Source organism: Eleginops maclovinus, chromosome 10 (assembly GCF_036324505.1).
Source record: "Eleginops maclovinus isolate JMC-PN-2008 ecotype Puerto Natales chromosome 10, JC_Emac_rtc_rv5, whole genome shotgun sequence".
NCBI lineage: Eukaryota > Metazoa > Chordata > Actinopteri > Perciformes > Eleginopidae > Eleginops > Eleginops maclovinus.
This window is the reverse complement of record NC_086358.1, coordinates 5,196,940-5,224,860: the sequence shown is the minus strand read 5'-3', so window position 1 is coordinate 5,224,860 and position 27,921 is coordinate 5,196,940. Positions and strand designations below refer to the sequence as shown.

General features: G+C 40.8%; 2 protein-coding genes across 2 annotated transcripts in view; one reads left to right on the top strand and one right to left on the bottom strand.

Annotated features, from left to right (window-relative positions):
- Window positions 1–16,830, top strand: part of mpp2b (MAGUK p55 scaffold protein 2b) — a 27,965-nt gene extending 11,135 nt beyond the window's left edge. Inside the window, 12 exon segments of the mRNA XM_063893709.1 lie at window positions 1,663–1,763; window positions 7,364–7,516; window positions 7,852–7,904; window positions 7,906–8,008; window positions 8,674–8,901; window positions 12,601–12,732; window positions 12,837–12,939; window positions 13,919–13,987; window positions 14,061–14,222; window positions 14,503–14,705; window positions 15,079–15,207; window positions 15,822–16,830. Coding sequence (XP_063749779.1) covers window positions 1,663–1,763; window positions 7,364–7,516; window positions 7,852–7,904; window positions 7,906–8,008; window positions 8,674–8,901; window positions 12,601–12,732; window positions 12,837–12,939; window positions 13,919–13,987; window positions 14,061–14,222; window positions 14,503–14,705; window positions 15,079–15,207; window positions 15,822–15,998 — 1,613 coding nt within the window. The 3' untranslated portion in view covers window positions 15,999–16,830.
- On the bottom strand, window positions 16,108–27,921 carry abi3b (ABI family, member 3b). The gene is given in 12 exon segments (XM_063893710.1): window positions 16,108–17,228; window positions 18,596–18,815; window positions 18,897–18,960; window positions 20,578–21,621; window positions 22,666–22,893; window positions 22,973–23,015; window positions 23,677–24,724; window positions 24,727–25,033; window positions 25,783–25,847; window positions 25,963–26,142; window positions 26,868–27,035; window positions 27,655–27,921. Coding segments are annotated over 6 exon segments (1,029 nt in total). The 5' UTR covers window positions 27,799–27,921; the 3' UTR covers window positions 16,108–17,228; window positions 18,596–18,815; window positions 18,897–18,960; window positions 20,578–21,621; window positions 22,666–22,893; window positions 22,973–23,015; window positions 23,677–24,559.

The following is a 27,921-nucleotide window of genomic DNA, read 5'->3' as shown; positions in this document are numbered from 1 at the left end:
TGTACTGTGTATACGAAGACAACTGTTGGACGGATTGCTATTAAACGTGATTCATGATGGATTGTAATCACTTTTAAAGAGTCTCTAACATTTCCTTTTTCCGGTTTAGGCTCAAATAACCCTAAAAAATCACTTCTACTTTGTGTTTAGTGCAAGTTGTCTGCATGCTAACTAGCTAATCTGAGGTGATGAAGGTAGCTGACATTATTGCTTCATTGTGAGCCATGCTGGTTTTTACATGTGGCTCCATGCACTGCTGTACTTCAGAACACCTTCACAGAGCCACTATGGCCATGTTATTTATTGGCTTTAGTGCCATTTCTCACTTACATTCATGGCTATCTGTATCGATGAACCATAGATCAGATGTTCCTTGCAATCGTGCACATGCTAGTCATTTTATTTTTTGTATAAATATGGCTTGCTACCTCTCTCCTATAACTCAGCTTAATAGAAAGAACTCGTACATACTATCCATATTAGGACAGGCATTGTACCACAGTCAGTGGAAATGTTGTATATGTGTTGAGTTGTACTGTTAGTCCCTACTGTTAGAGTTTTGCCAAAAGATGCGTCAAATATACTTTATACACTTAAAGGGAGACAGGGGTGTTTTTATTAGACAGTCTAAATGTATTTCATCCTGTCATTTTCCTCTATAAAGCCTGGTTAGAATGAATCCACAGAGAGCAATAGGCACACAGTCTTTTTACACAAAACAAATTAGCGGCCCTCTAATTAGACCATTCACCTTTTCCTGCCCTGTGAAGTGAGTCGTGCAGGACCTGTGCTGAATCACCAATCCGTCTGCTTTTGTGAAACTTAAAAGCCGCTGCTGTATATTTAGCTTTAGGAAACAAAGACCTCAGTGTCTGCTAAGTAAATTACAGCAGACGAATGTTCTGTGAATAAATGGCCACTCTACTGACGGTCGTGTCTGCAGAGATTAATGCCTGCTGGAAGCTGATGGGAGTGTGTTTGGTACCTTAATGCGTCAGAGGAGATGCTATGAAGCCAGACTAAACCTTTCCCAACCTTTAGCGAATTGTTGACCCTGCCTTCCATTTGGTGATTGATCTGAAGTCTTATTGATTGATGTGTGTGGTGAAGAAGTTTGATTTGTACGTCTTTGAGATGAGGCTGCATGTGTGTGTGTGTGTGTGTGTGTATGTGTTTAATTTTCTGGGTTTATAATCAAGGATCCTCCAATACCACAACATATGGTCAACCAAATCTAGTTTTATAAAGTCTGTATGGAAGTTTGGTGCGAAATACAAAATGGTAAACATGAAAACTTCATATGCTAAAAGGTTTATTCCCTCTGCAACTTTACAACAGTTATGCAGTGTTTGTGAGTGTGGGAACATGTGTGTATGAGGCAGAAAGAAACTGTAACTTCTGACTGACGTAAAATGACTGACGGAAGTAAAATTGCCTGGGAAAGGATGTGACACGGCTCCCCTCTCCTCTCCTTCCTCCCCCCTACTCCCTTGGCCTAGCCTCAATTGTTCAGCCATGTCTGGTGTACTACTGCAAAAATACTCCCTCTCTGTATTTAGTCTATTCCCCATGGGTAACTGTAGAGATTTAAGGCAGGGGAGTGGAGTGAATAAACTATCTTTTTGTGTGTGTGTGTGTGTGTGTGTGTGTGTGTGTGTGTAGCCATGCACCAGGCCCTGGACACACTGAGTGACAGCACGAGCTCCACAACGGCCAACGACCTGGACCTCATCTTCCTCAAAGGCATCATGGAGAGCCCAGTGGTGAGAACAGATTTACACCTTACATGTGTTCATATGTCCAGGGGTGGACAGGCTAATGGATGAGTCAATGAGAAATGCATCCAAACAGAATGACACGCCAGCAACACAGGCTGGTTATAGTACGGTGATACGGTGATGATAGTTGGTGTATCAGCTGCACAGTTTAGGCCATTCTTTGCTATCAATGGACAATTTCAATGTATTTTGTCATGTGTTACTTAAAATATACACCAAATTTAATATTTAAAATTCAATTTATCAGCAATTTGACGTGTCTGAAATGTCTGTGTGTTGGTTTAAATCCAACATACCAATGGTTTCTATTATCAAGGTTTAGAGGGGACGAAGGAGGCCAAATGGTTGCCTCTAATGAATGCCTGCCCACTAACCTCAGACCCAGTTAAAGAGAAAATGGATGGAGGGACATATATTTTACTTACAGACACAACCAAGGAAGCCAGGATACACACCTCTGGATCATGTACCTGCTGATAATGATTCAAGCTTGTTTAACCCTTACTGTTTATGATGAAACAGGTTGGATGTAGGTCTTTTGAATGGTATTTTCATCATGCTCCTGGACAGAGTTGGGTAACAGTATTTGATGATGGAGAAACACAGGCAAGGCATCTTTGTTTCTAGGGACTCTCAGCATTTCCACTTTTTCCCAGCTGTCAGTCATTTTAACAAGGCAACATTTCTATTGCCAATCTGAGCAGAAGACTGAAATAGCAATCAGTGAACAGCTCAGTTATCTTAGACACATTTGACAGTTTGACACGTGCAGGTACGGAGTCAGGCTCCGGATCAATGGAGGATCCAGGAACTAATGACAGCCGTTAGGTTTCACAATATAAGAATTATCATTATGACATTAGTGTGTAGAATTAAAAATGACTCAATAACTTATTATCAATGCTGTTTTGGGTGAGCTGTTACTTAATTGGTGGAAACAATCTCCTGGTAATTACACAATCATCCCGTATAGTGTGCAGAGGATAATGTATAAAAGCTGCTGCACCTTTAAACTCAAACTCTGCTGAAGCACTTTAACAGGATTAAAGGACTGAAAAACTACCTTGACCTTCTTAATAGACATGCATCGTTATTTTTTTTGTCCACATTATGTACAATCTCCGGGTAAAGTGTTTCCTGCATGAAGACAAATCAGTGAAGTGATTCCAAGAGGATTTGCATTTGGCTGAGAATTGTCTTTAATTGCTTTGACTGGTCTCGAGGTAAACGACATACCTTTTAATGTGATTCATTTATATATTCAGACCTTTGAAACAGTATTCACCATTTGTGTTTGCTTGAGTCTGAAGGGGTCGTATGTATGTGAACAAAGACATAGTGCATTAGATGGTTCTTTCATTCTTATCTATAGCTGATTAAAGTTCAAGCATGTTTATTTCAGGTCTCGCCACAACCTCTAAGTTTAAATGATATTATGATTTAGGCCATCTTGCTTTGCTCAATTACAATATAATGGCTTTTTAGTGAAACAGAGTTCATCATTTGGTATTGGATGACTTTTAAGTAGTCAAATCTACCAGGTATTTTCCAGTTTTTTCAGTTTTAAGTGTCATGATCAGTAAACCTGAGCAATATGTTCAAATATTTTGGGTACCTAAGATAAACCAAGCTTTGTTCTTACACTTAAGAGTGTTTGAGACTCCAGCTGATTCCCCAAACACACCACAAAAGAAGCTATTGCATAAAAATGTCCTTAGCTGTCCTTATGAAGCCTTTCCCATCTAGTTTTCCATTTTCACACGGAGGAGAGAGATGTGGCTGTGACAGAGTGCAGCTTTTTGAAGTGACGGGAGAAGAATGAAGACGCTCAGCAGTGGCAGACAGTCTTTTCAGAGTTTCATACCACTCCGTCTTTCTCCGGAATAGAAGTCATCCGTCTGCTCGCTGAAAGAACTTCAATTTGAGATGACTTTTAAAAGTGGGGACTTTTTCAAAAGGTAAACTAGAGATGCAGTTCACGTTGTGTACTGAAATTCATTCTCTGCTTTCCCCTGCTGTCGAGAGTCATTAGTATGGATTACTGCATCTATCTTTGAACTGTCAGTGTTAGCGGAGTTGTGGCGGAAGCTGCTCTCTCTGTCCTGGGAGATGTATTGGTCTGCAGGGCTCAGACTGAGAAAGAGCCAGAGGTAAAACTCCATCGACTTATTTAGTAGTTCAGAGGCAGGTCTGTCCTGGAAGTTTGAAGATGGACGATCCATGGGAAGCTGTGTAGTGAATACTGCAACCGAAGCCTGCATGTGAGCGTCTGAGAGCATGACGGGGATTTGTATTGTATGTCTGAGAGGGTTCTTGGTGGTACCGGTGTATTGATGAGAATTCCCATAGATGAATCTGCTGATGCCACCGATGAGGAAAGACGCCTTTCTCAGGGATGTGAAACTGATTTCCAAGATGACCCAATGCTGGATCTATAAACGCTCAACAAGCTATCCCTTAATGTGTCGATAGTGGAGTGTAGCTTAGGGACGGAGCATGCTTGTGTGCATATGGCTCGGGGGACCTGAGTGAATTGCGCTGATTGCACCACGCTCACTGCAGAATGATGCAATCAGCACAGCCTACAATTCCATAATGAATGTGAATGATGATTAGGCCCACAGTGAGCAGATATTGACAACAGGAGCTATCATCATGCAGAAGAGCCTCCACAGTGCTCCATTATTGTTGCTTATGACTGTGGCGCTGCCTCGATGCTCGGCGCTAATCTAACTGAGCAATCAGGACTCTTGAGACATTAAAGAGCGCTGAAGGAGACGCTTCTTCTTTTAGACGTTTGCTTTTGTCATTCCAAGCAATATCAATTCCCCTGTGCGGATGGTAAATTACACTCCAAGGTCTTTGAGAAACAGTGCCGTCCGTCCTCCAAAGCAATTATTCTGCTTTATACCGAACAGCTTGTCCAAAACAATTGAGATATTTAAGCATCTCTGAATATTTCACATTATCAAGATTATCATTATTATTATTATTATTATTATTATTATTATTATTATTAATATTAATATTATTATTATCAATATTAGTATTTGTACTCCTATTATTTATTTAATTATTTCTACAATAAATGAAAACAGAACTATAATTATATAGAGAAATTATATTAAATACAGTACAGCAGGTGAGTTTATACTATAATTAAGCTTCTATTTAGCATGGCAGATACAATAATAAATTAGCTGTGAGTTTTTAAAATAATGTCCTAAGATTGGTAACGGTTCAAATATGCAAATTTCTTACATTTGAAATAGGCAGATACACGGTATGACCAATTTTACTACCGGGTCATACTTTTATTATTCAAATCAAACAGCGACTGTCCAACTCTGGAAATCGATGAATGAATGAATACTGATTAGTTTCACAAAGTCTTGCTTTAAGTAATGTATTACCTTTCATCAGTCAGAATTGATCCATGACCGTTTGGAAACTCATTGATCGAGTACCGGTGCAACCCACTGATCTAAAGTGTTCCATTTTCTCATCTCACAAGAGAAGGCTGGCTAACTGAACCATTAGATGCAGAATACAATTCTCACACTGCTTTATCATTTCCTTTTTGCCTTTAGGACAGCCGTGCTCATTAGCCTTTTATAGCTGCAACGTCTAGGTGGGGAGGAGGAAGATTAGCAGTGTCTGGTAATTACAATGAAATGAGAATTTTGAAAGCCACACATTTCAGTGCTTGGCAGAGTAATTCAATGGTCGTGTATATTAACAACCTGAAAGGCTAAAAGGGGACAGCACAATGGGACAGTTCGAAAACATGCTCATCTTCTTGCCGTAGATAGTAATTTAATCACTTTGAGTTACACACTAATTTAAAGTGGTGTAGAAAACAGACGCACGCCTGTGAAATTTTGCTCTCACAACAGTGTAATCACATAGCATAGCCTCCGTGCTGGCATGTTGTTCGAAAGCCAGACTCTGACTGCTCGCTCCATCAGGTTACAAAGGATTCTGCCAAAACTCAAAATGAGCTAAAGTCCTTCTGCTGCACCACTGAATCACAGCCTTTTAATCCATGTGCAAATAACTTTGTATGTGTGCTGTGGCCTTGTGTGTGCAGAGTGTGTGAACTATACATTGCATGTGTTGATTTGTCTGCAGGTTTTACTGAATATATATTTGCATGCACCAAATTCTGTCTCTCTGCGGGGATTCTTCCTCTCTTCCTCGGCAAACAAGCAACGTCGCTGCCATGGTACTCGATCCCACCAGACAAATCCTCTGTGGGATTGTCTGACAACATGAATGCTCAGGAACAAGATTGCTTGTTGTATCGTTGCAAGTAGTGCTACTGTGAACTTTGGAGAAACAGCTGTATGTAATCGGCATCTGAACAACTCGCAGGAATGGAACTCAATACCTTTTTCTTTGTTGATTCATTTCTGTACATTTTAGGACAGAAATCATTTATTTGCAAAGCATTATTAACTCATATTTAGTCACAGAAAATTACAACAGGAGCATATCCCAAAACAAAAAGCATGCCCATGATACAAACTGCTCCAAAATGCAGCAGATGGGAAAGGATAAAGTCGTTCATTTTTTATATGCGACCTCGCACCAGAGATGTGGAAGCCATATCCAATAACCACAGACCCCTGTGTCCGTGGCAGCAGACGAGGAGAAAGTGAAAAATGAATGCTCCTGAAATATTGATGTTTCACAGCGAACACATCGGAGAAACCTGCATGACGCTAGATTCGACTCAAGTTTGTTTTCTTGTTTGCTGTATCTTTCATTGAGGATTTATGAGTGCAGGCTGTGTGTTGCTCTCTGCAGGGGGGGGGGGGGGGGCTTTCAGGTTGCTGTCATTTTTGTTAACGTGCCCTTTTCTGTGTTACTGAATCAAAGCAAAAAGCCCCGCAGAGGTCAGAAAACATTTCATTATAGCTCAGCAAGGTGCATCAACTGCTCACTGAGAAGGTACACTAATGGAGTTTGAGGTTATAGATGCTTGTTCTGAAAGACTGGGGAAGGTAATCAGGTAATAAGGGGAACATAACTCCAGGACAAATAATGAGAAAGCTTTCAGGAAAGTTTGTTTGCATAATAACACAGCAGACAATGTACATATAGAAGAAACACTTTTGTATTGTTACATACGCTTTAAAGGAAAATAAAAACAAGATTACTGATTCTAAAATGACACAAATGCACCGATAAGTTTGTTTAAAAGGGCCCTATTATGCTTCTTGTGGTTTCCTTTCCCTGTAGTGTGTTATATAGGCTTTTTGTGCATGTAAATGGTCTGCAAATGCTCAGAAAAGGCTATGGATGACTGAATGACAATATTTTTGCATTGTTGAGTCTGTAATAGATAATTTGCTGCACAGTTATACATCGTTCCAAACCTGCCACAATTATCTAACTCGTACCTATAAACCTATTGCTATTCCTAAAATCTCACGTGGACAACCGTTCCAAAAATATATATACGTACTCCAAGCCCTCATGGTCTGACTACTTTTCAACACAAAGATACTCCCTTGAATCGTAGCCCTGATGACGGAGGAAATACCCCTTATAACACCATCTGTTTAATCATTCAATCCCAGGCCCATGAGCAGTTTGAGGAAACCAAGCTGGAGGCTGTGAGGGAGAACAATGTGGAGCTGGTGCAGGACATCCTCAAAGAGCTGAACCCGCTAACAGACAGCAGCACGGCGGCCGACGAGCTGGTCCGCATCCTGAATGAGCCTCACTTCCAGGTCTGTCCTCCCACAGCGATGTGTAGCTTTAATTAACAGGCACTCAGGCACTCACCCTTTGATGCTGCTCATGCTTAATGATGCATGTTCTGCTAGCATGGATTAGATTGATTTGGATGCTGCAAAATGTGTTTGTCCATGCAGCGTCAGACGAAAACTCAGAGGAAGAATACCTGATTTGAGCATGAAAAACAAGAACATATCAGGCTTTTAATAATTGTTGTGCTTCTGGGATTTGAATCTTTTACTATCCATTTTTGCAATTCAAAAGAGTCCTGACCATTAGTGCAGCCTTGATAATCAGTGTTTGGTTTCCCCTGCTGTTGTGCACACAGTCTCTCCTGGAGACCCATGATTCTGTGGCGTCCAAAAACTACGAGACACCCCCCCTCCAGCCCCTGCTCCTTCATGGACGCAGCCCTCAACAACCAGCCCGTTCCCCCAGACGCAGTCCGGATGGTGGGCATCCGTAAAGTGTCTGGCGAGCACCTGGTGAGTCTGCAACCCATGTTAATCAGAGAGGAAGGGGAGAGGCTTCCTGTAAAATGTGAACCGATAAAACTTGTGATTTGTGTTTTTTGGAACAGCGCATGCACTCAGTGTAGTGACATATTTGTGAAGCATTGTTAAGAAGAGAAACAAGTCAGATTGTATACGGCCTTTTAGCACATAACATGGTGATTGATCTGCAGCATCTTGACATGATGTCTCACTTTCTCATCATAAAACTCTCTGCCAACAGTCTCTCAGAAGTTTCTGAAGTGTCATTTTGCATGATACTCAACTTTAGAAAGCAACTGGTATCTAACTGTGTCAATACTGTGCAAAAGTGGAGCATAAATGGGACAAAACTGACAGTAATATACCTGTCAAACAAGCCAACACACCCTGAAATATATCTTATTTAAAAATGTTACTAATGGAAGAGTTGGAACTGATTTTTGCAGCTCGCACCTGGTCACCCTTACAGTAATTGATATATTAGCCTCACCACTTACCCATGGCACTTCCTGCTTGTTTACAGCCCTCAACTCCACCCCCACCTATGTGCCTTTTGAACTTCTGAGCAATGGAGGACCTCGCTATACTGTTAATGAATTAAAAACTAAAAGGTGTGCTGTGATTGTTCTCGAGAGTTGACCCACTTGTGTGTGTAGGGAGTGACGTTTCGGGTGGAGAGCGGCGAGCTGGTGATTGCCCGGATCCTCCACGGCGGCATGATCGACCAGCAGGGTCTGCTCCATGTGGGCGACATCATCAAGGAGGTGAACGGCAAGGAGGTGGGCAACGACCCTAAAGTGCTGCAGGAGATGCTGAAGGAGGCGAGTGGCAGCGTGGTGCTGAAGATCCTGCCCAGCTACCAGGAGCCACACACACCCAGACAGGTCAGCACAACACTGATCCAATACATGTTAGACTCCTGTTTTAACTCGAACCAACCACCCATAAATAAACCTAATTGGAAGGAAATGGGAGGCATAACACCAAGAAATGCAAAAGGCAATTCAAAGTGCTTTACGAAACCATTAAGATAAATTGCAGCAGAAACACATTATAAAATGACATTTAAATACATTCAAAATGGTCCTTAAAATGCCAGGAGAATAAAATAAAGATAAAAGAAGCTATAATAGAATAAGACAGGTATAAAATACAAGCATAAAAGTTACAGTGCAGTGTGGAAAAATTAAAATAGAATGGCGCTTAGGGAGCCCAGACCTCCTCTGATGGTGCTTTCTTCTAAATTCAATGTGTGCAGGGGGTTTTGAATTTGTAAGTAGTAAGTAGATGGGTTGTATTTTATTTCTGGGAGACATAAAACAATACTGCTTATTGTTTGCAGGTTGTTGTGCATAATAAGGGGGCTTTCACATTAATTGTGCCAGTCAGGAATTACATTTTCAGATTATTCCGACACCACAGACAGGAACCTTTGCACTATCTTGCAATGCTGCTGAAAGTTAACATAGTGTATCGGCAACATGATTTAAATCCCTCCAAAATCTTATGAGTTCTCCCTTGGCCTACGCTAAAAGCTTCCACCAAGTTTGATTGAATTATACCAGTCGTTATTTCCGTAATCCTGAACAGACAACTGAATTCCTCCTTGTCGAAGGGCAATAAGATATAGAGTTCCCTAAATGTAAAAAATCTGTCTATGACCATGGAGGCATGTAGTTTATATCCTTTTTGTGATAGTTTAGGATAGTTACCACAACAATACCTATGTTTGAAATGTCTTCCACATTAAATCTCGAGCTCCTTTCAAAGTGAAACACCCTTGCTTTGATCAGCGACACTTAAAGACATGATGTACAAAATGTTCTGATTACTTTGAAAGGATACTGTCACTTTCATCAGTCAAGTAAGTGCCGCTCAGCGTCCTCCCTGGCTCTCTCCCTGCAGCCTGTAACCTTGCATGCTGTGCCAAGAATCATATATCTAATTCTATAGAGGGACCTTGTAGGTGACATTTGATATTTTGCTTTGAAATCTGCTGTAGAGTTTTGTCACTTATCCAAATGTAGAGCAATTTTATGCTCATATATTATGGATGAATAAGTTAAGCCTTCAAGACAAGAAAGAAACGGAGTGATACAGCTCTTGACACGGGAGTCCTTGTACTTTTCCCCCACTTTTCCCATAAAAAGTATTTGAGTTTGTTTGATATGAAATACTTTATGACATAGTTTTAAGAAGCGTAAAAAAATCATGATGTGTCCGTGGCCCTCCTCGGGTTATGTTCGCTTGCTTAGCTTTCTAAGAGCTGGAGGAGGCTAGTCGCACTGAAAATATGACCCAGTTTACAGTGAGGTAGATTGAAGGGTGATGTATCCTGGTGATGCCAATAGGATGGAAGGATGGAGCGCATTTGGAGATGCAGTACATACAGCTCAAAATGTGTTGGGCTCTATCTCCGTGACGGATTTGTCTCAGCGGAAGAGAAGAGGAACATAAGAGCTTGAAGAAGCTGTGCCAAATCAATTCCTTACACTAGACCAAAATATACTAGAACATTATTTACAAGAAAATGATGTGGAGAGGAGGATTATTATCCGCACAGACATGCATGAATTTTAAGCACATTATTGCTGTTGGGTGCAAAAAATCTATAAATTTTTTTTTTTTTAAAGGTCAAAAGTTTGTTGCATGAACCACTGGGCATTCGGCCAGTCCATCACTTTGTCCAGACTGGATTATCTCAACAACTATTACAATGAGAATTTGAATAAGACATCCACAAGGCCCAGATGAGGACTTCTGACTGGACTGATCACCTGACTTTTCATCCAGCGCCAACTAGCATTGTCACTGTAGACATGCTGCCATACTAGCGTTAGCATTTAGCTCAAAGCCTGTCCCAGAGATGACTGTATGCCAATGTTTATACACATCGATGTATGTTATAATTGTCACTGTGAATATGCTGCCTACTTGCATTAGCATTTAGCTTAAACCACTTACATAGGCTATTGCTTATACGGTACATGTGGGTAATTAGCAAATATGGTAGCATTGTCACTGTAAACATACTGCCATATTAGCATTTAGCTCAAAGCCTGTCACAGAGATGACTGTATACACATGTTTATACACATGACTAAATAGCAAATGTTATAATTGTCACTGTAAACATGCTGCCATACTAGCATTAGCATCTAGCTTAAAGCACTCATAAATACTATGTCTCTGTACATAATAAAAGAACATTTCCTACAATACATATGGCTGTATATTCTTGTTACATCATTTTTTTGGCTTCAAATTAGAGTTTAATGTCAGAGAATTACCTCAGCCTCAACTTTGTAGTCTTGATTTGAATTGAAAACGTGCAAACTATGCCTAAACTGGAATTGGCAGCTCTACAGATGACAGCAGCTATACAGTATTTTTTTCTTCTTGAGGAGCATCCACTCTGGCAGAAAGGCTCTAAAAAATGCTTTTATGTTAGAAAATGCCCTCACATTTCTTAGGGTCATGCAGTGAAGAGTGTTTTGTGAGGCATGGCTTTTCGGAACATTTCTAAAGGTGTAGACAATTTTCTGTAAGAACACACTCCTGCTGTATGTCTTCTGAAGACATTCGCTTCGTAAAACCGAAGTGTAAGTGTTCGGTTTTTGCCCTATTTTTATGGTCTCTGCTCCTGATATCAAAGTGCCTACTTGAGCACCCAATAGCGTCCGTCAGTCACAAATGATAAACAATAAATTGGCTGTAAACGGTAAAGTTCTGTGTAGGTGAACGTCGTGCTGTGCCAAGAGTTGCGATGATTGGAGCTGTTTGCAAAAGTTCTCTCTGAATGTGATCCAGCTGTCCGTGTTTCACGCCTCGAGCCCTGCCATCGCATATAGTGACTAAACTCAACTGACAACTCCCTTTGGCCTGTGTGTGTGTGTGTGTGTGTGTGTGTGTGTGTGTGTGTGTGTGTGTGTGTGTGTGTGTGTGTGTGTGTGTGTGTGTGTGTGTGTGTGTGTGTGTGTGTGTGTGTGTGTGTGTGTGTGTGTGTGTGTGTGTGTGTGTGTGTGTGTGTGTGTGTGTGTGTGTGTGTGTGTGTGGTGTCGACTTTTGTGTCCTTGCATGGGGATGACTCTCACACACACATTACAAGTAAGAGCTTACAGCCTTTTGTCTCTATTCGTGCATCAGTTCAGCACGAGGAAAGGCGTCAAGTGCAATTGTGTGTGTGTGTGTGTGTGACTGTGAGTGGGGGGGGATGGTTGCCATGGCTACATAGTTTGGCTCTCTTTTTTTTATTTCTATGTGTGTCTGTCAGTCAGACTCGAGGTGCTGTCAGTGGGGGCGGGACACAGGGTTTGCTTTATGAGCTTAATCTTGAATCCTTGAGGTGTTGTGAAAGTGAGCCGGGAGATGAAGTGGGCTTAAACTGATCAAGGCTGCTTCATAGTGATGGACACTTTACTCACCCAATCTGTCTGCTGCATATCATGTTCTGTTTATACACACCAGAGGCAGCGGGCGGGATGCATCCCCAGCCTAAATGTGTATTTTGCAATCTGTTTTGACATCCATTATGGAGAATTTTTCTGACACCTTCCCTCCTTTCCCCGTCTTTATCCTTTCAGGCCTTTGTAAAGTGTCACTTTGACTACGACCCATCCCATGATAACCTGATTCCCTGCAAAGAAGCGGGGCTGGGCTTCAGCAGCGGAGACATTCTGCAGATTTTCAACCAGGAGGACCTGAACTGGTGGCAGGTGAGTAAAGCCAAGGATATTCAGCTATTTGTTGTGCATTTAATAGCTGAGCTAAGACTAAAGCATTTGATCTTATCTCTGGTTTGTTCTGTTTGCTCTCGCAGGCCTGCCACATAGAAGGAGGCAGTGCAGGTCTCATCCCAAGCCAGCTGCTGGAGGAGAAAAGGAAAGCGTTTGTGAAGAGAGATCTGGAGCTCGCTACCACAGGTACACCTCTTGGCGGCTCGCAGCAGAGCAGAGGAGCGCCTCTCATTATGCAGATTCGACACAGACTATTCGCCGCACTAACACACCGGCAACAAAGACAGCATCTGTTCCTATCCACATCATACACGCATTTCATCTGCCGCCGGCCGTTCATCCTGCAAATCCAGTCTGTTTCTCCGTCAGTGAGCGCCGGAGAGCTGGTAATGAGCGTCGGCGTGATTAAGGAGGCCTGATTCCAATCAAGCTTGTTATTAAGCTGCAGGGTCCTACAGCTCCCCCACAGGAAGCACACTGATTCAGGAGAGGTAATAAGACCCCCGTAAATACAAACCTGATCAATAGTCATCTCTTCTCTTGAAAGACGCGCAGTGAGTAGATGCTCTGATCCTTAAGATCTATTTGATCTGACTCAACAAAACAGGTGGTGAGTCACAGTCAGCAGCTCGCCCTTCACTTGCGGAGGAAGGTGACAGCCAAACTGTACTGCCCTTGGAGCCCGGGAAGGACACATCTGTCCACTTTACACACATTATACCAACTGTGGGCATGATTTGAATACAAAATAGTTGTTTTCTTGTAGTGAGAGGTCTGGAATTGTTGATCCAGAAGAAGAACACTTCATAATGTAGCACTAACGGCTTGATGGTTTGAAATCTGACATGAAAATTAATACCTGAGCTCCTGTTTGCTTCTAATCACGTCTCTGTTCATAAGACATTCCCCCCCATGGGCTAAATCATCATTCATATTGAACAGATGCTCAGCAGAGCCTGGTCACAGGTGTTGTCTGGCAGCAGACAGGTCAATCAATATTAGTACACAGCGCCATCTAGTGGGCATTTAACTGTACCACACTTCAGATTTATGACCCTGCGGTGATTTCCACCTTCATCGTTCATCATTTTGACTTTGTTAAAGTGGTGGGCTGAGACAAAGATTGGGGGGTTTATTGAGTTTCCTGTGTTTCTGTGTGTCTCAGGTCCTCTATGTGCTGGAATGGGTGGAAAGAAGAAAAAGAAGATGATGTATTTGACTACGAAGAATGCAGGTACCCATCAGTTACAACATCCCAGTCTATTATTTTATGATTTTCTTCCTCCTAATTATAAGTTTCTGACTAGAATTCGATCGCCATGAGCTGCGGATATATGAAGAGGTAGCCAAGGTCCCACCCTTCAGGAGGAAGACTCTGGTTCTGATTGGTGCACAAGGAGTCGGACGTCGTAGTTTGAAAAACAAGCTGCTGGTGTCTGATCCCCAGCGGTACGGCACTACCGTCCCCTGTGAGTGCAGCACACTGAACCAACTGATACTGAAATCAATCAATTGATGACCGCAAAATGTTTTATTTGATGTTACTGTTGTATTCCTCTAACAAACTGCTTGAATATTGTCATTTTATGTAGCTACTGTTTTTAACTTGAGTTACTTTCTGTTTTTGTCATCTATAATTTGAAACGTATTTGATTTATTTTCCTCTTATTTTTGTGATTTTAACCTTAAGTGTCTATTTTTGCATTCTGTTCATTATATATTTCCTCTTGCCTCTTTCTCATTCTTCAGTCACCTGCAGAAAACCAAAGGTGGATGAGAGAGATAGCCAGATGTACTCTTTCATGACCCGCAGCGAAATGGAGTGCGACATCAAAAGTGGTCGTTTCCTGGAGCACGGCGAGTACGACGGGAATCTGTACGGCACGAAAATCAACTCCATACACGAGGTGATAGAAACAGGAAAGATCTGCATCCTGGACGTCAACCCACAGGTAGGGGAAGCTCCGCTCTGCTTTCTATCAAGTTTTCGTCTTATTTCCAATGTAAATGACATCAGTTTAAATTCTGTATTCGAGCCAATTTAGTTCGGGTCGTTGCTTCTACGGTATTTTCAGGCTGATCACATCGCCAATATTTATCACAAAGATCTCTTAATGATTGGATTGATGCACTGGAAACACTCGGCTGATCTTATTTGCATACATTAACTTGCTAAATTCGTTAGATCAGGATGCTGCTGTCGCATTTTAGTCACATTCTCTCTCAGCTTTATAATTATGTGCGTTTCAGCTTTTCCCTTCGCTTGCTGTGCAGCCATGCAGTGATTGTTAGATGTCTCACATCAGCCTTTTCTTTTCTTTGAAGGCTCTTAAAGTCCTGAGGACGTCAGAGTTCCTGCCCTATGTTGTATTCATTGAAGCACCGGATTTTGAGGTTCTCAAAGCTATGAATAAATCGGCAATTGAATCAGGAGTGGTGACGAAACAGTTAACGGTGAGTTTGAGTTTTGGCCCTTAAAAACCATTCGTTTGATTCATCTCCTACCATACTAAATACGGATTTGACACTTTCAAAGTTGAGACGGTTTTCCTTACACTGTTTTGATAAATACGTTTATTTAAGGATGCTTTTTTACACATAACTCAGTTATTTCCTTATTTAATTACACATATCCATCAAAAGAAAGAAAGAAATACTTTTAAAAGCATGTTTCTTAGAGACTTCAAAGCCTGAAGGCCATCGTATAGCTCTGTGGGTAGAGCTGGTGGCCATATACGGTTTGATCCCCATGCAGTGGACCCAGGTTTCAATCCGGCCTGAGTCCCTTTGCTGTGCGTCTTCCCCTCTGTTGCCATAAAAAACATCTTTTAGAAAAAGCCTGAAATAGAGCGAAATCCATCATATGAATCATTGTATTGGTAATGGGAATACCTAATGTGATTGATTTACTCTGCAAAGCAAAGCAAAAACCATTTCTTTAAATAATGTAAACTAGTTTGATTTATGGGCTCACCAGTTTTAAAGTTAACTCCATCCCAGTAGTAGCCTGCTCTTTGTTTCCTTTGTGTTTCTGTATTGTCACCTAATCGTCCCACTGTCACCTACAGGACTCTGAGTTAAAGAGGACAGTGGACGAGAGCGAGCGCATCAAGCGGGCCTACGGACATTACTTTGACCTGTGCATCGTAAACGACGGCCTGGAGTCTGCGTTCAGGAGTCTACGGTTGGCGCTGGAGAAACTGTCGACGGAGCAACAGTGGGTGCCTGTCAGCTGGGTCTTCTGAACCAAGAGGCCACCGTCAAGGGTCCAAAGCCACAGGTCAAAGATCAGAGGACGGTGAGGTAGCTCCAGAGGGGCCGTCTCCACGCAGTTATCCAAGCGTCATGATTCAGAGCCTTTCCTACTTTATGTAGTGTACTGTTTACATTGGGTTGGTAGGACAGATTGGTGACGGAAACATACCAAATGTCATATTTATTATAGACCATTTGATCATACAGTATGATTGTATGTGTTCAGAAATGTGCTTTATATCGTTTGTCTCCACTAATTTGAAAAATGAACAGCAATAGAGTCAAACTATAACATATGTGTACAATACATGTACCTACAGACCGATGAACACAGACACTGATGTACACATAAACACAAGTTGTGTTGATATTGCAACCTTTTTTTGTTTCAAATGTTGATTACATTACACTTTTGTTGTCCTATGCTGGTAAAGCGTCAGGTTTATTCGACAGCAAGACGACCCAGCAAATAGATTCTGTTGGAGTTTTATTTGTAGCACTAAGAACAACAAAAAATGAAGATAAAGTAAAAGTAGCCTACAGTGTGCACTGATTGTATAATGAAGGCAAACATGTTACTTAACACTATGTTTTTTCTGTTATCTTTGATGTACATACAGTAAAATATTTATCAGTGGCTTCAAATTCATACTTACTTTTGCCTTAACGTTGTTCAAAAGCCAAGGAATCACTCACTGTACATGTTCCTTCTTAGAAAATAGAGACGAATAATACTGGCGACGCATTGAATATTTATTTTATTTCCCCTCAAACTTGTAAGTACTGTATTGTAATAAAGAGTATATAGTATAACATAGAGAACCACTTGGTGCTTTCATGATTCTGCTGGTGTGTAGATGCAGTGGGACGGCTACACTGTTTGATGTTCATATAAAAGTGTATTAAATGGATGTGTTGAGAGGATTGCTTCACCGTCTACAGTTCATACAAATGTTCAAATCAAAGCATTTAATACTATTTTTCAGAATACACAGAAACAACGTAAGGTGAGTCAACGTTTGGTAAGTTAAAATGTAAAGCTGGTGGAGGCTGGTGTTTTCTCTGTGGCTGCGGGGGGCGGGGGTGATGGTGCTCGATGGTTGTTATGGATGCAGGTGTCCCGCAGGTGTCATCCAGTGATGAGGAGACAGCGTTATCGGATACATCTCGTACACAGGTGGAGGGTCATCGGACCAAATGCTGGCAACCTTGGGATCAAACTGAAAAAAGGTAAATTAAAATGGTAATATTTTATTTAACTGTTGCAACAAATCATTTTAAAATGCTCTTAGTTTTATAATTGATATTTCTGTTTTTTTAAATAAAAATGAGTTCTAGATTAATAAAGTTGAATAAAACTAAATATTGTTAAGTGTTAAGAGAACTGCTAATAGTTGATGATCTGATATCTGCTTATTGGCTTTCTTGCTAGATGTAAACATGAATTAACACGCTTAAAAACTGTTGATTTTTAAGATTATTTTTATCGTCATCCAGCATCATGATTCTGTGAGTCTGAATTCTGTCAAAACTGCATAAAAATCAAACAGAATCACTTTGTATGAACAAAATTCAACTTAAAATGGTCTGTGTTTACATCTGATTTGTAATCATTTAATTGTACAGTAAGCAAAAATGAGCCTGAAACTCTAGATTACTAATGTTGAAGAAGAAGACATACTTTATTAATCCCTTACAGGGAAATTGCTTTCTTTACTCTGTTGTGTTGACACACATTAAACACACAGAGGATATACATGCACAAACACAGAGGAAATACATGCACACACAACCACATGCAGAGGAGAGGTGGCAGAGCAGAGAGGCAGCCAGGTACCCGGCGCCAAGGGAGCAGATAGAGGTTAGGTGCCTTGCTCAAGGGCACCTCGGCAGTGGCCTAGGAGGAGAACTGGCACCTCTCCAGCTACCAGCTCACTCCATATTTTTTTTTTTTTGGTCCGATCGGGACGTGAACCGGCGACCCTTCGGTCCCAAGTCCAAGTCCAAGTCCCTACTGACTGAGCCACTGCCGCCTCAAAAAACATGTTTCATATGATCAGAATAGTTAATTATGGGAAATATCTAGCTGAGAGTTAGGTGGGAATATGGGTACACTCAATAAAGCAAATAAGCATATTTCCTGAAAAAAAAAGAACTTTTAAATTCATTTTTGATTTTTTTTTGTTGCTTTAAAGAGATTTAAATTGAATAAAAAAATGTGTAATGTCAACCACCATGTGTACTGTATGAGTCAAACTACACACAGAGTAAAGCTCACACTTTTATTGTAGTAGCAGAATTCATTTTGAATCAGTGTTTTAAAATTATTTTTTATAAATTGTTTGAAATATGCTTATTGGCTTCCTTGCTGACCAAAAGATATGGAGACAAACACTCAAGAGAACAAATACGACAGATTTTTAAAGACAGATTTAATTGGAATTAAAACATGTTTATTAAGTGTGATTCTGTGACTCTCCTTTGTGAAAATACAGCTGTTGATTTTGGTGAAGTTGTTCTGTGTGTTGGTTATATTAATGACAGTAGCTTTAATCATTGGCAGTGATTTAATGACGGTGTTACGCACCAGTGAGTATGGTGGTGGGAGGTCCACAGTGCTGTACCGAGGAGGGAATCTGTCATAATGTGTTTCTTCTTCTGCCTGCTCCTCAGACAAAGGAATCGTATAGAGCCGGTTGTCCTCTTGTGACGTTGGTACAGTGACGTCATACGCTGCTCTTTTCTTTTTGCCGTGCATATAGAAGCAGAGGAGAACCACAGCGATGGACACCACCAAGCCTGGGAATCTGGGAGCACATTTCCATCACTCAAAGACTTCAGAGGTATATAATCGGGGAGATTAATTTTGCCTTTATTGGATTACTTACAAATATGGAAGGACGTTCCCTACTTGAGTCATGGCTCGAGTTATGTCAACCTGCTGACATTGCTCTAAAGAACAAGATAATTATATGTTATATGGTCAACCATTGACAGTGTTACAACTCATTGAAGTTAGAATAATGTAGACTGGATATGAATGCAAGCAGACTCATTACAGTCATTCATGTACTTTACGTACAATTTTGACATACTTTGAGTACATACATGTCCTGTTATTTTGGACTTCTCCACTACATAATGGACATAGTGTACTTCCTGATAAGGTTAAATAAGATAATGAGGATAAATAACATCTTGAGGATAAATATGATAATGAGTATAACGACTATTAATAAGATAATGAGGATAAATAACATCTTGAGGATAATGATTATAAATAAGATGATGAGGATGAATTACATCTTGAGGATTAATAAGATGATGAGGATAATGACTATAAATAACATAATGAGGATAATGACTATAAATAACATAATGACTATAAATAAGATAATGAGGATAATGACTATAAATAAAATAATGAGTATAAATAACATAATGACTATAAATAAGATAATGAGGATAATGACTATAAATAAAAATAATGAGTATAAATAAAAATAATGAGTATAAATAAGATAATGACTATAAATAAGATAATGAGGATAATGAATATAAATAAGATAATGACTATAAATAAAATAATGAGGATAATGAGTATAAATAAAATAATGAGGATAAATAAGATAATGAGGATAATGACTATACATAAGATAATGACTATAAATAAGATAATGAGGATAATGACTATAAATAAGATAATGAGGATAATGAGTATAAATAAGATAATGATTATAAATAAGATAATGAGTATAAATAAGATGGATAAATTACATCTTGAGGATTAATAAGATAATGAGGATAATATGCTCCCCTGCATTTAGTTGATAACTAAAGATGAACCAAACATAATCAACAAATCTGATGTATCATAATAACTTAACTGAGGCAAAGCTAATCGCATTTTCTGATGCATCCAAACTATAATAACTGTATAGTTATTTTTCTGAAATGTGCAGAATAAGCACTCTTACTTTGGTACTTTACTTTTGTTGGTGTATTTTGATGCTAATACTTCTACTCCAGCAACATCTTGTTTGCAGGGACTTATTTTAGCACTGTAGTTTTCCTCACTAAAAACCTCTACATCAGATCTATTTCAGTAAATTATAAAACAAGCTGTCTTTCTGACCGGAAAGGAAGTCTTCAGAAGTGACTGACAAACATCAACAAGTCGGTGTGAGCTGTCCTGACAGGATATTATGCTGGTCAGCCTTCACTTCTAGGAGCCCACTAGTATGAGACTAGCTGACCAATTTCATGGCTGACTTGTGACCTATGACCCTGAAGTATTTCACTCACAATAACCTTTTAAAGGCTACCAAAACTCCTCAGCGGTGTACAAATATAAAGCTTGAATCAAGACTATCTGAATGACCGGGATACTGTTTTACTTTATTGTCTGAGTTTAACAACTGACGGTGAACCTTCATCATATAAATCTGCGTCTCGTTACAACTGCTAGAGAAATTGTACTAAATTCACGTAATTCTAACATACGTTACCTTGATGACACACACCTAAAAGATATCTGGATAACTGTATTACCGTGGGATGAGTCCTTACCTTTTTTAAGAATCCAAAACAAACAAAGTGTCCTGCCCTCAGGGCTGTATCAAAGATAATGTGTCACTTAGGGAAGTGCATGACCCGATGAGCTTTTACAGCCTTATTGTCTTTTTTAAAGACACAGGACTTAGGTGTGCTTTATGTCTTACACATTTCCTGCATGTTAACTCTCTATTTACTGAGGCCGAGCGACAACGACGGCGTTCCTCAGGGATCAATGATCAGAGCACTCCCCAACCCCAAAATAAGTATGGCTTTGTGACCTGTCACTGATCTTTCTACTTTTGGTGGGTACATTTCAAACATGACTAAACTTAAATTCATTGTATTCACAAACATGAATTACATTTTTGTAAATAACATGTAAAAAAGTAACCACAGTATTATTATTATTGCTCAACATTTAACCTGTTTTGGCTAAGCATATTGTACATATGTCTGTGTTTTAGCACGGTTATCTTTGAAACTTTAGTACTTATCAGTATCAAATACAGTCACACCTTGTCCACACAGTGGATTGCTTACAGGTAGATCAGTCATGTACACTTATGTCCCAAATGAACCAAGCTCAAATGAGGGTCAAAAAGATATTGGGACATTTTGTTTCACAGTTTGTGAAGCCAAAACTCTGCGTAAGAAGTTCAAGAGGAGACATAATAAAGAAATATCAACTGCGAGTTAAAACCCAGGCTTTGGGTCAACGCATAAAGTCCATTTATAATTTGAAACAGCAACTTCAGGGCTGAAATTCATCATTCATATATGTTTTTTCTTTTTACAATCTTCCAACACAGACAGGTCTTGCAAAATCGTATTTACAACACATGTTTGGAAATAGTTTCTGAACATAATTTCACAATTTCAAACTCTGTGACCCTGATTTGATTCCATTGGCCTGTGCTAAAATACATTTTGAAAAAGCACAGTTTGTCCAGACTAGAGTATGTTTGAAGTGTATGAAGAAGTGGATCAGGATCACTCTGAGTGAGGTGAAAGAAATGAGTATGATCGAGGGGGGTCTGGATACAATGGTGGATCAAACTGGGAAGGCAAAAAAAAGGGACATTAAAACAGATAAAAAACACAGGTTCTTTGCTGAGGATAAAATCTTTGTGAACATTTTTAAAGGTGCCATAGAAAGCATCTATCTGGTATTTTAAATTGTTCTCTGATGTCTACAAAGACGGTATATCACTGTGGTTGATCCAAAAAATGTCCAGATGCCGTTTTACAGGCCCATTTACAACCCTATGATTTGGTCCTAGCATGAAACAAGCTGAACTGCCTTATTTGGGGCTCATTTAAATAATGATGACGAGCTCTGCTCTGATTGGCTGAATTACAAGGAGCAATCCATGGCTGCCTCAGAGCCCACAGAAGAAAGTGAAGTTCTCGAAACTGTGAGAGATGAACCATGGAGGCTATTGGCATCCAACCTTACATGTTTGAGCCTTTATCGGAGGAGGAAACCGATCAATTTGAAGAACAGCCAGTTGGTCGGAGATTGGAGAGCAACGTTACCGAGTGGTAAGTGTTAGCGTTAGTGTTTCCAGCAGCTGGTGTATGCTAATATTGGGGCTGGACTACCGTGTGTGACGTAACACACAGGGATTGTTGTAGTCCGCCCGTTTTACCGCTGTGATGCACATTCATGATTTGCACCTGAAGGAGGAAACAATGGTGTTTGAGGTTCACGGTATGTCAGCTCAATTTACCGAACTCTCCTTATTCAACTATGCCAAGGTGAATACAGTTTTCCATTCTATGGCACCTTTAAAGATAATAAGCAGAAAAAAACCACCATTAGCCTAACCAGGGCCAGTTTTGGAGGGGTAGCAACAGGAGCAATTGCACCTGGGCCGGTCTGGAGGGGGGCCAAAAAAATGCAGATTTCTCTCTGATCCTGCATTAAGGGTATCGCCGAGTGTGTCTCACTAAACAGCACAAAGAGACCCTGTATGTTTGCTTCTGGCAGTTTCCTTATTAGCTGTTGACAATTTATCTTTAAAAATGTAGGAGGGGGGGGGGGCGCGATGTTGCTCCCGGGCCCAGAATAGCGCAGGACCTGCCCTGAACACAACCTACCCTGTATGGGGGAGGAAGACTGACACTTCCTGAGCAGTTCATGGGAGGGTCTCTGTTAGGAGTCCTTTCTTCGTCTTCCTCTCCCACCTGCTCCTCTTCATATATGTACGTGACGTAGACGGTGGAGAGTCAGCCGGCCTCGAGGGCCAGCTTTCTGCTTGTCTGCTCTTCTTTATGTAATGGCAACAAAAACCCCAAAATAGGATACCAGCGCACATCAAGGTGATCCTGGAATAAAAGACAGCTTAACTGTACATGCAGCATGATGAGGAGTAGAGGAGGTCAAATTCATGTTTGAAATACTTACTGAATTATGAGATGAAAAAGGTACATGGCAGTTTTATAGTTTTCTGAGAAGAAATTCACAGAAAGACCTTGTTATTCAAAGGACAGATCTTAAACCTGAAGACTGTAATTAGTTTACTGTTTATCATGCAGTTACAAATACATCTTCAGATTTGCAATTGTTGTGTTTCTCTACAAGGCAAGGAGTCTGAACGAAGTAGTGAGGTTATAATAAAGCTGATTTATTTCCAGTTGTGATCCTTCACAATAGAGTTAAACACAGACGGTTCAAAGGTAGCTCTTTATTGCGTTGTATCCCTAAATCAGACACCAACATAACGTCTTTAAGGCAGATATAATTACGGCGAAAGCCTGAAACGTATATCCGCCGCAGTAACACTGTAAGTTTTGTTCTTAATCCCACACTGTGTGTACATTACACTATAGTTCAAAGATAAAACTGCTCAGCATGTGTTGCCATAAAGGCATGTTGCTTCATCTTAGATAACAGACCTGAAGTCAAATTGATTAAAGCTAAAGAAAGCAGAAGTAAACGGCGGTAGCTAAGATTTCCTTTTCTTTGTGACCAATATATAAAACAGGGCCTTTGACTATGAGACTGTTTCTCCAGTTTGAGTCCAATAACACAGAACAGAAAGATATTTTTCAAGTTTGGTTAAGCTGTCCGACTAAATTAATATTTCCCATGCTGTAAAGAAAGCTTACCTTCACGCCAGGCAGTGCAGGTTAAGTAGCGCGTTGACTTGCAACAGACATTTTCATAGCCTCGTTGACCTGGTTAAAGTAGCAGAACTCACCGGGCAGAGACGTTAACAACTTATTAGTAATCAATGTGATAAATAACACAATGACGTAACAATGAATGGGAAGAGCACATTACAGGGAAACGCAAAAGCCCCTGTTTCAGCTTGTCTTAGGAATGCAGTCACGGTTTTGTTGAAACATGTCGGAGGAATCTGCACTGCAGCAGAATGTTTCACTTTGAAGGAGTCCCTGAAAAATAATAATTTGAGGCTCAATGTCAAACCACTACACACACTTTAAAGGGGCCCTATTGTGCTATTTTTCCGGTTAAGTATTTGTGTTCTGGGACATGTCTCCATGCTTTAATGTTCAAAAAGCTCTTTATTGTTCTCTTACTGCCTGTGCTGTAGCACCTCTTTCCACCCTCTGTCTGAAAGCAGAGCCTAGTCTGCTCTGATTGGTTATCTGGCCGACTCAGTTGTGATTGGTCAACCGCTTAGAAATGTCCCGCCCCTTAGCGTATCACGTACAATGTGTTGGAGGGCCAGCCAATACGTTGCGTAGTAATGTCGCTTTTACAGAAGTAAACAAAGGAGTCCAATGGAGGGAACTTTGGGATTTAAGCCTTCGCTGACCATTTACATGCACAGAAACGCACCACAAAAGGGAAACCCCAAAAGCATAATAGAAGCTCTTTACATTTTTTTATTTATGCTTATGTTTGATTTCACACCAATGCCCGACATTTCCCATGTTGCGCAAGATCTACACAACCCAGAACGCCTGAGAGTTACAGAAGAAGTTTCTCCTTGAAGAATAAAAACATCCAATAACATAATGTCTGTCAGCGTAGGAGAGGAGGGGGTGGAGGGGGTGGAGGTGGCACAAACCCAGAGGTGCCAGTCTGAGAGGGTGGTGGTGGAGGTGGAGGAGGAAGAGGTGAACCCCCTGATACAGGAGGGGGTGGAGGCGGCACGAACCCAGAGGTGCCAGTCTGATAGGGTGGTGGGGAGGTGGAGGTGGAGGTGGAAGAGGGGAACCTCCCGATACAGGAGGAGGCGGTGGCGGGTAGGCGTTGTTTGACGGAGAGATTGGCGGTGGAGGTGGAGGTGGGGGGAGACATGTGGGTGAGGTCAAGGACGGCGGAGGAGGGGGGAGGCCTGTGTCCATGGAGGAAGGGGGAGGTGGTGGTGGTGGTGGAGGAGGAGGAGAGGTCATACTGGGGTCCAAATTGGCAGGAGGAGGCGGAGGAAGGCTGTTGGAGACGTTTGGCAAGGTGGGGACTAATGGAGGGGGAACAGCGATGCCATAACTGGACCTGCATACAGAAAAAAGACGATGTAGTTTTTTGATGGTTGCTGTTTTTACAAGCCACGACTTGTTTTGTTTTCCCCTCGTGAGTGTCTGAAAAGATGTTTGTGAACACGATAGCATCAAATACCAAATAAGATGCGGTCACAAAACTTTACAGATGTGTAGTTGAGATCAAAACAGGCTGTTCATGGAGGTTGTGACTCTGTAAGTAGGAAGTAGGAAAGATGCCACTGGTCTCCTAACTCTACGCCCTTGGTGGCTCACAAAAATAGTAAGTATAGTCTAACTCCATAGTCAGGGCTATGTGCTCAAAGCAAAACTCCCTCGCATTGCAAACAGTGAAAATGGATTAGGGTTGGGGGACAAGGATACATTTTACAGGGTTTAAGTAGGCTGTAGGTATTCGAGGCAGAGAATATGGCTTTAGAAAGCAGAACTCTGCCGAAGCTGGTTATTCATTGGCCCTACAAGAGGATATGTTTAGGCGGGAACTTGCATGATTAGCCTGAGCGCAATGCATCCTGGTCCATGATCAGGAGAACTTCTCTGACAATATAGCATGCACTGAGGAATTCATCGCTTTGATTGCCTACATTCAAAACTGTTTCTTTGGTCCATATTTCAGAAAATGTTCAGACATGATCATAAATTGTACAGTTTTGCCCCTTTTTATAATACTCAGTATAGGAGTGTTAAATATTGTTAACACAGTTGCTATAAAAAAGGGCAGAAAATTGAACTGCTAATACTCACACAGGGTAGTCTGCAGCGCTCTGTATGCTCTCTGTGGAGTCTGCTTTCTTGGGCTGCACGGGGTACTGTGGGGAGAAGACGGATAAAGGGTAAAAAACAAAAGCTTCTCCACAGCATGAAAGCTTTTTGAACTCGTGCTCAATTTATTTTCTTTCTCTTCCAATTTCGAATCCAATATACCTCAAAGCAGTGTCCAGTGGAGTCCAAGATGGAGAATGATATTGGGACTCTGGAGTAGCTTCTCTCCGGCTCCTTGCCTGCAGTCGGGGGGGTGATGAGCTTGGCGCGGGTTCTGTCTTTGGGACTAGTGAAAGCACCAATCTCTCTCCTGGCTACCGACTCAAAGTGGATGGCTGCAGCCTGGAGCAGAGCAGAGAGAACACTTTCAGACCACTTGGTCCTAGATAGTTTCATTGTCAACAACCAAAAACCCGACTGACTGCTGATGTGAGAGATGACCTGCAAGTGGAGCAATACAGCAACTTGCACTCTTTTTGGTTTTCCAAATATACAACCAACAGTGAAACCGTAGAGATCTGTCTTTAAGGTTGAATGAAGTGGCCGACGGACAAGCATTCCACTGTATAGCAAAAGCAGTTCATTCAATTTTGGAAATGAGGATACAAGCAGGTTTTGGAGGCCTATTTCAAATCAAACAAGTCAATTTCTAGCAGGAATACGACTTTTCATTCTGTTATTTCACCAAATAAAAAGCACAACGCTGCACCTTTTATGGACTATACCTTAAAACATGTTTTGCCAGGTATGGAAAGTATTGTTTTCAGAAACATCACTGTTTTAAAATATATAGTTTCTCAATATTTAAACTGTTTCAATACTTACAATACTACCAAAGGTGTTAATTAAACATTTTATTTTGACCCTGCTTTAAACGAAGAGCTTTTTACTGCCTCATTTTTTTATGAAATGCTCTCAATTTTGATAAAATGGTAAAAACAAAGCAAATATTTTTTAGGAATCGTATCAAGGTTTTCCTGCAAGGTAGAAAATATGCAACGGTCACATGACTCTGTAAGGCAGCAGAGGTCAGGTGAACAGTGTTTCAGTGTTTCAGGGGCCCTCACCAGTGACAGCAGGTTGACTGAGGACTCTAAATCTTTGATCTGCATGGCCTGGGAGTCCAGCAGCCTCAGCAGGGTGCTGCCCACGCTGTTGATCTGGTACGCCACACTGGCCAGAGACTGAGCAGCCAAACCCATCGCCTCCTCAACAGCCTTCGATGTATCCTCTGCCTGCAGGATTGTATTTATGTTTTTACCATGATTAGTTTCAGCAGTGGGGAAATATAATGCAGTACATTTATCAAGCACTGTACTTTAGTACCACTTTGAGGTATACCTTACCTGAATATTTACATGTTATGCTACTCTACTCACAGTCCATACACTTTGGAAGCAAGTATTTTACTTTTCACTCCATTTCTTTTACTTGACAGCTTCAGTTACTATACTTTTCAGCTTCAGATGATTAGTTAATACGAAATATGAATAAACTAAATGTAAATACATTTGAGAATAACATATCCACTAGTACTATTTAAAGGAAATATAAGGTACCAGTATTTTAATATGATTCTTAAATTGGCCATTAAGCTTTAAGAGTACTTTCCCTTTTTCACTTCAATTATTTTTAAATGCCAATACTTTTGTACTTTTACTACAGTATGATTGTGATGCAGTACTTTTACCTGTAACCTGAGTATTTTTCCAATTAAGTATTTCTACTTTTACTTAAGTAAACTATCTGAATACCTCTGGAGATAGCTGTAAAACACATGGAAAGTCATAAACCTGGCACAGAGTTGTGACTTTACCCGTGTTGTTGTGTTTACAGCGCATTGGGCCCACTCACCTGAAGGAAGTTGCTCTCGCAGTAATCTGCGACGCGGTGGAGGTTACTGTGGTTATCAGCCAGATTCCTCCTGGCTGACGGCGCTTCCTCAAATATCTGAGTAATAACTTCAGAAAGTCTCTTTTGCTCCGTCATTTCTCCCATCGTCGTTGCTAACAAACCCTTTAAAAACCACCTACCGCTGGGGGAAGATGTGGAAGTCTTTAAGCAGGAGCCAGAAGGGGCAGGGAGGTGTGCGGGGAAGGCGGAATCACCGCAGGGGAAAGA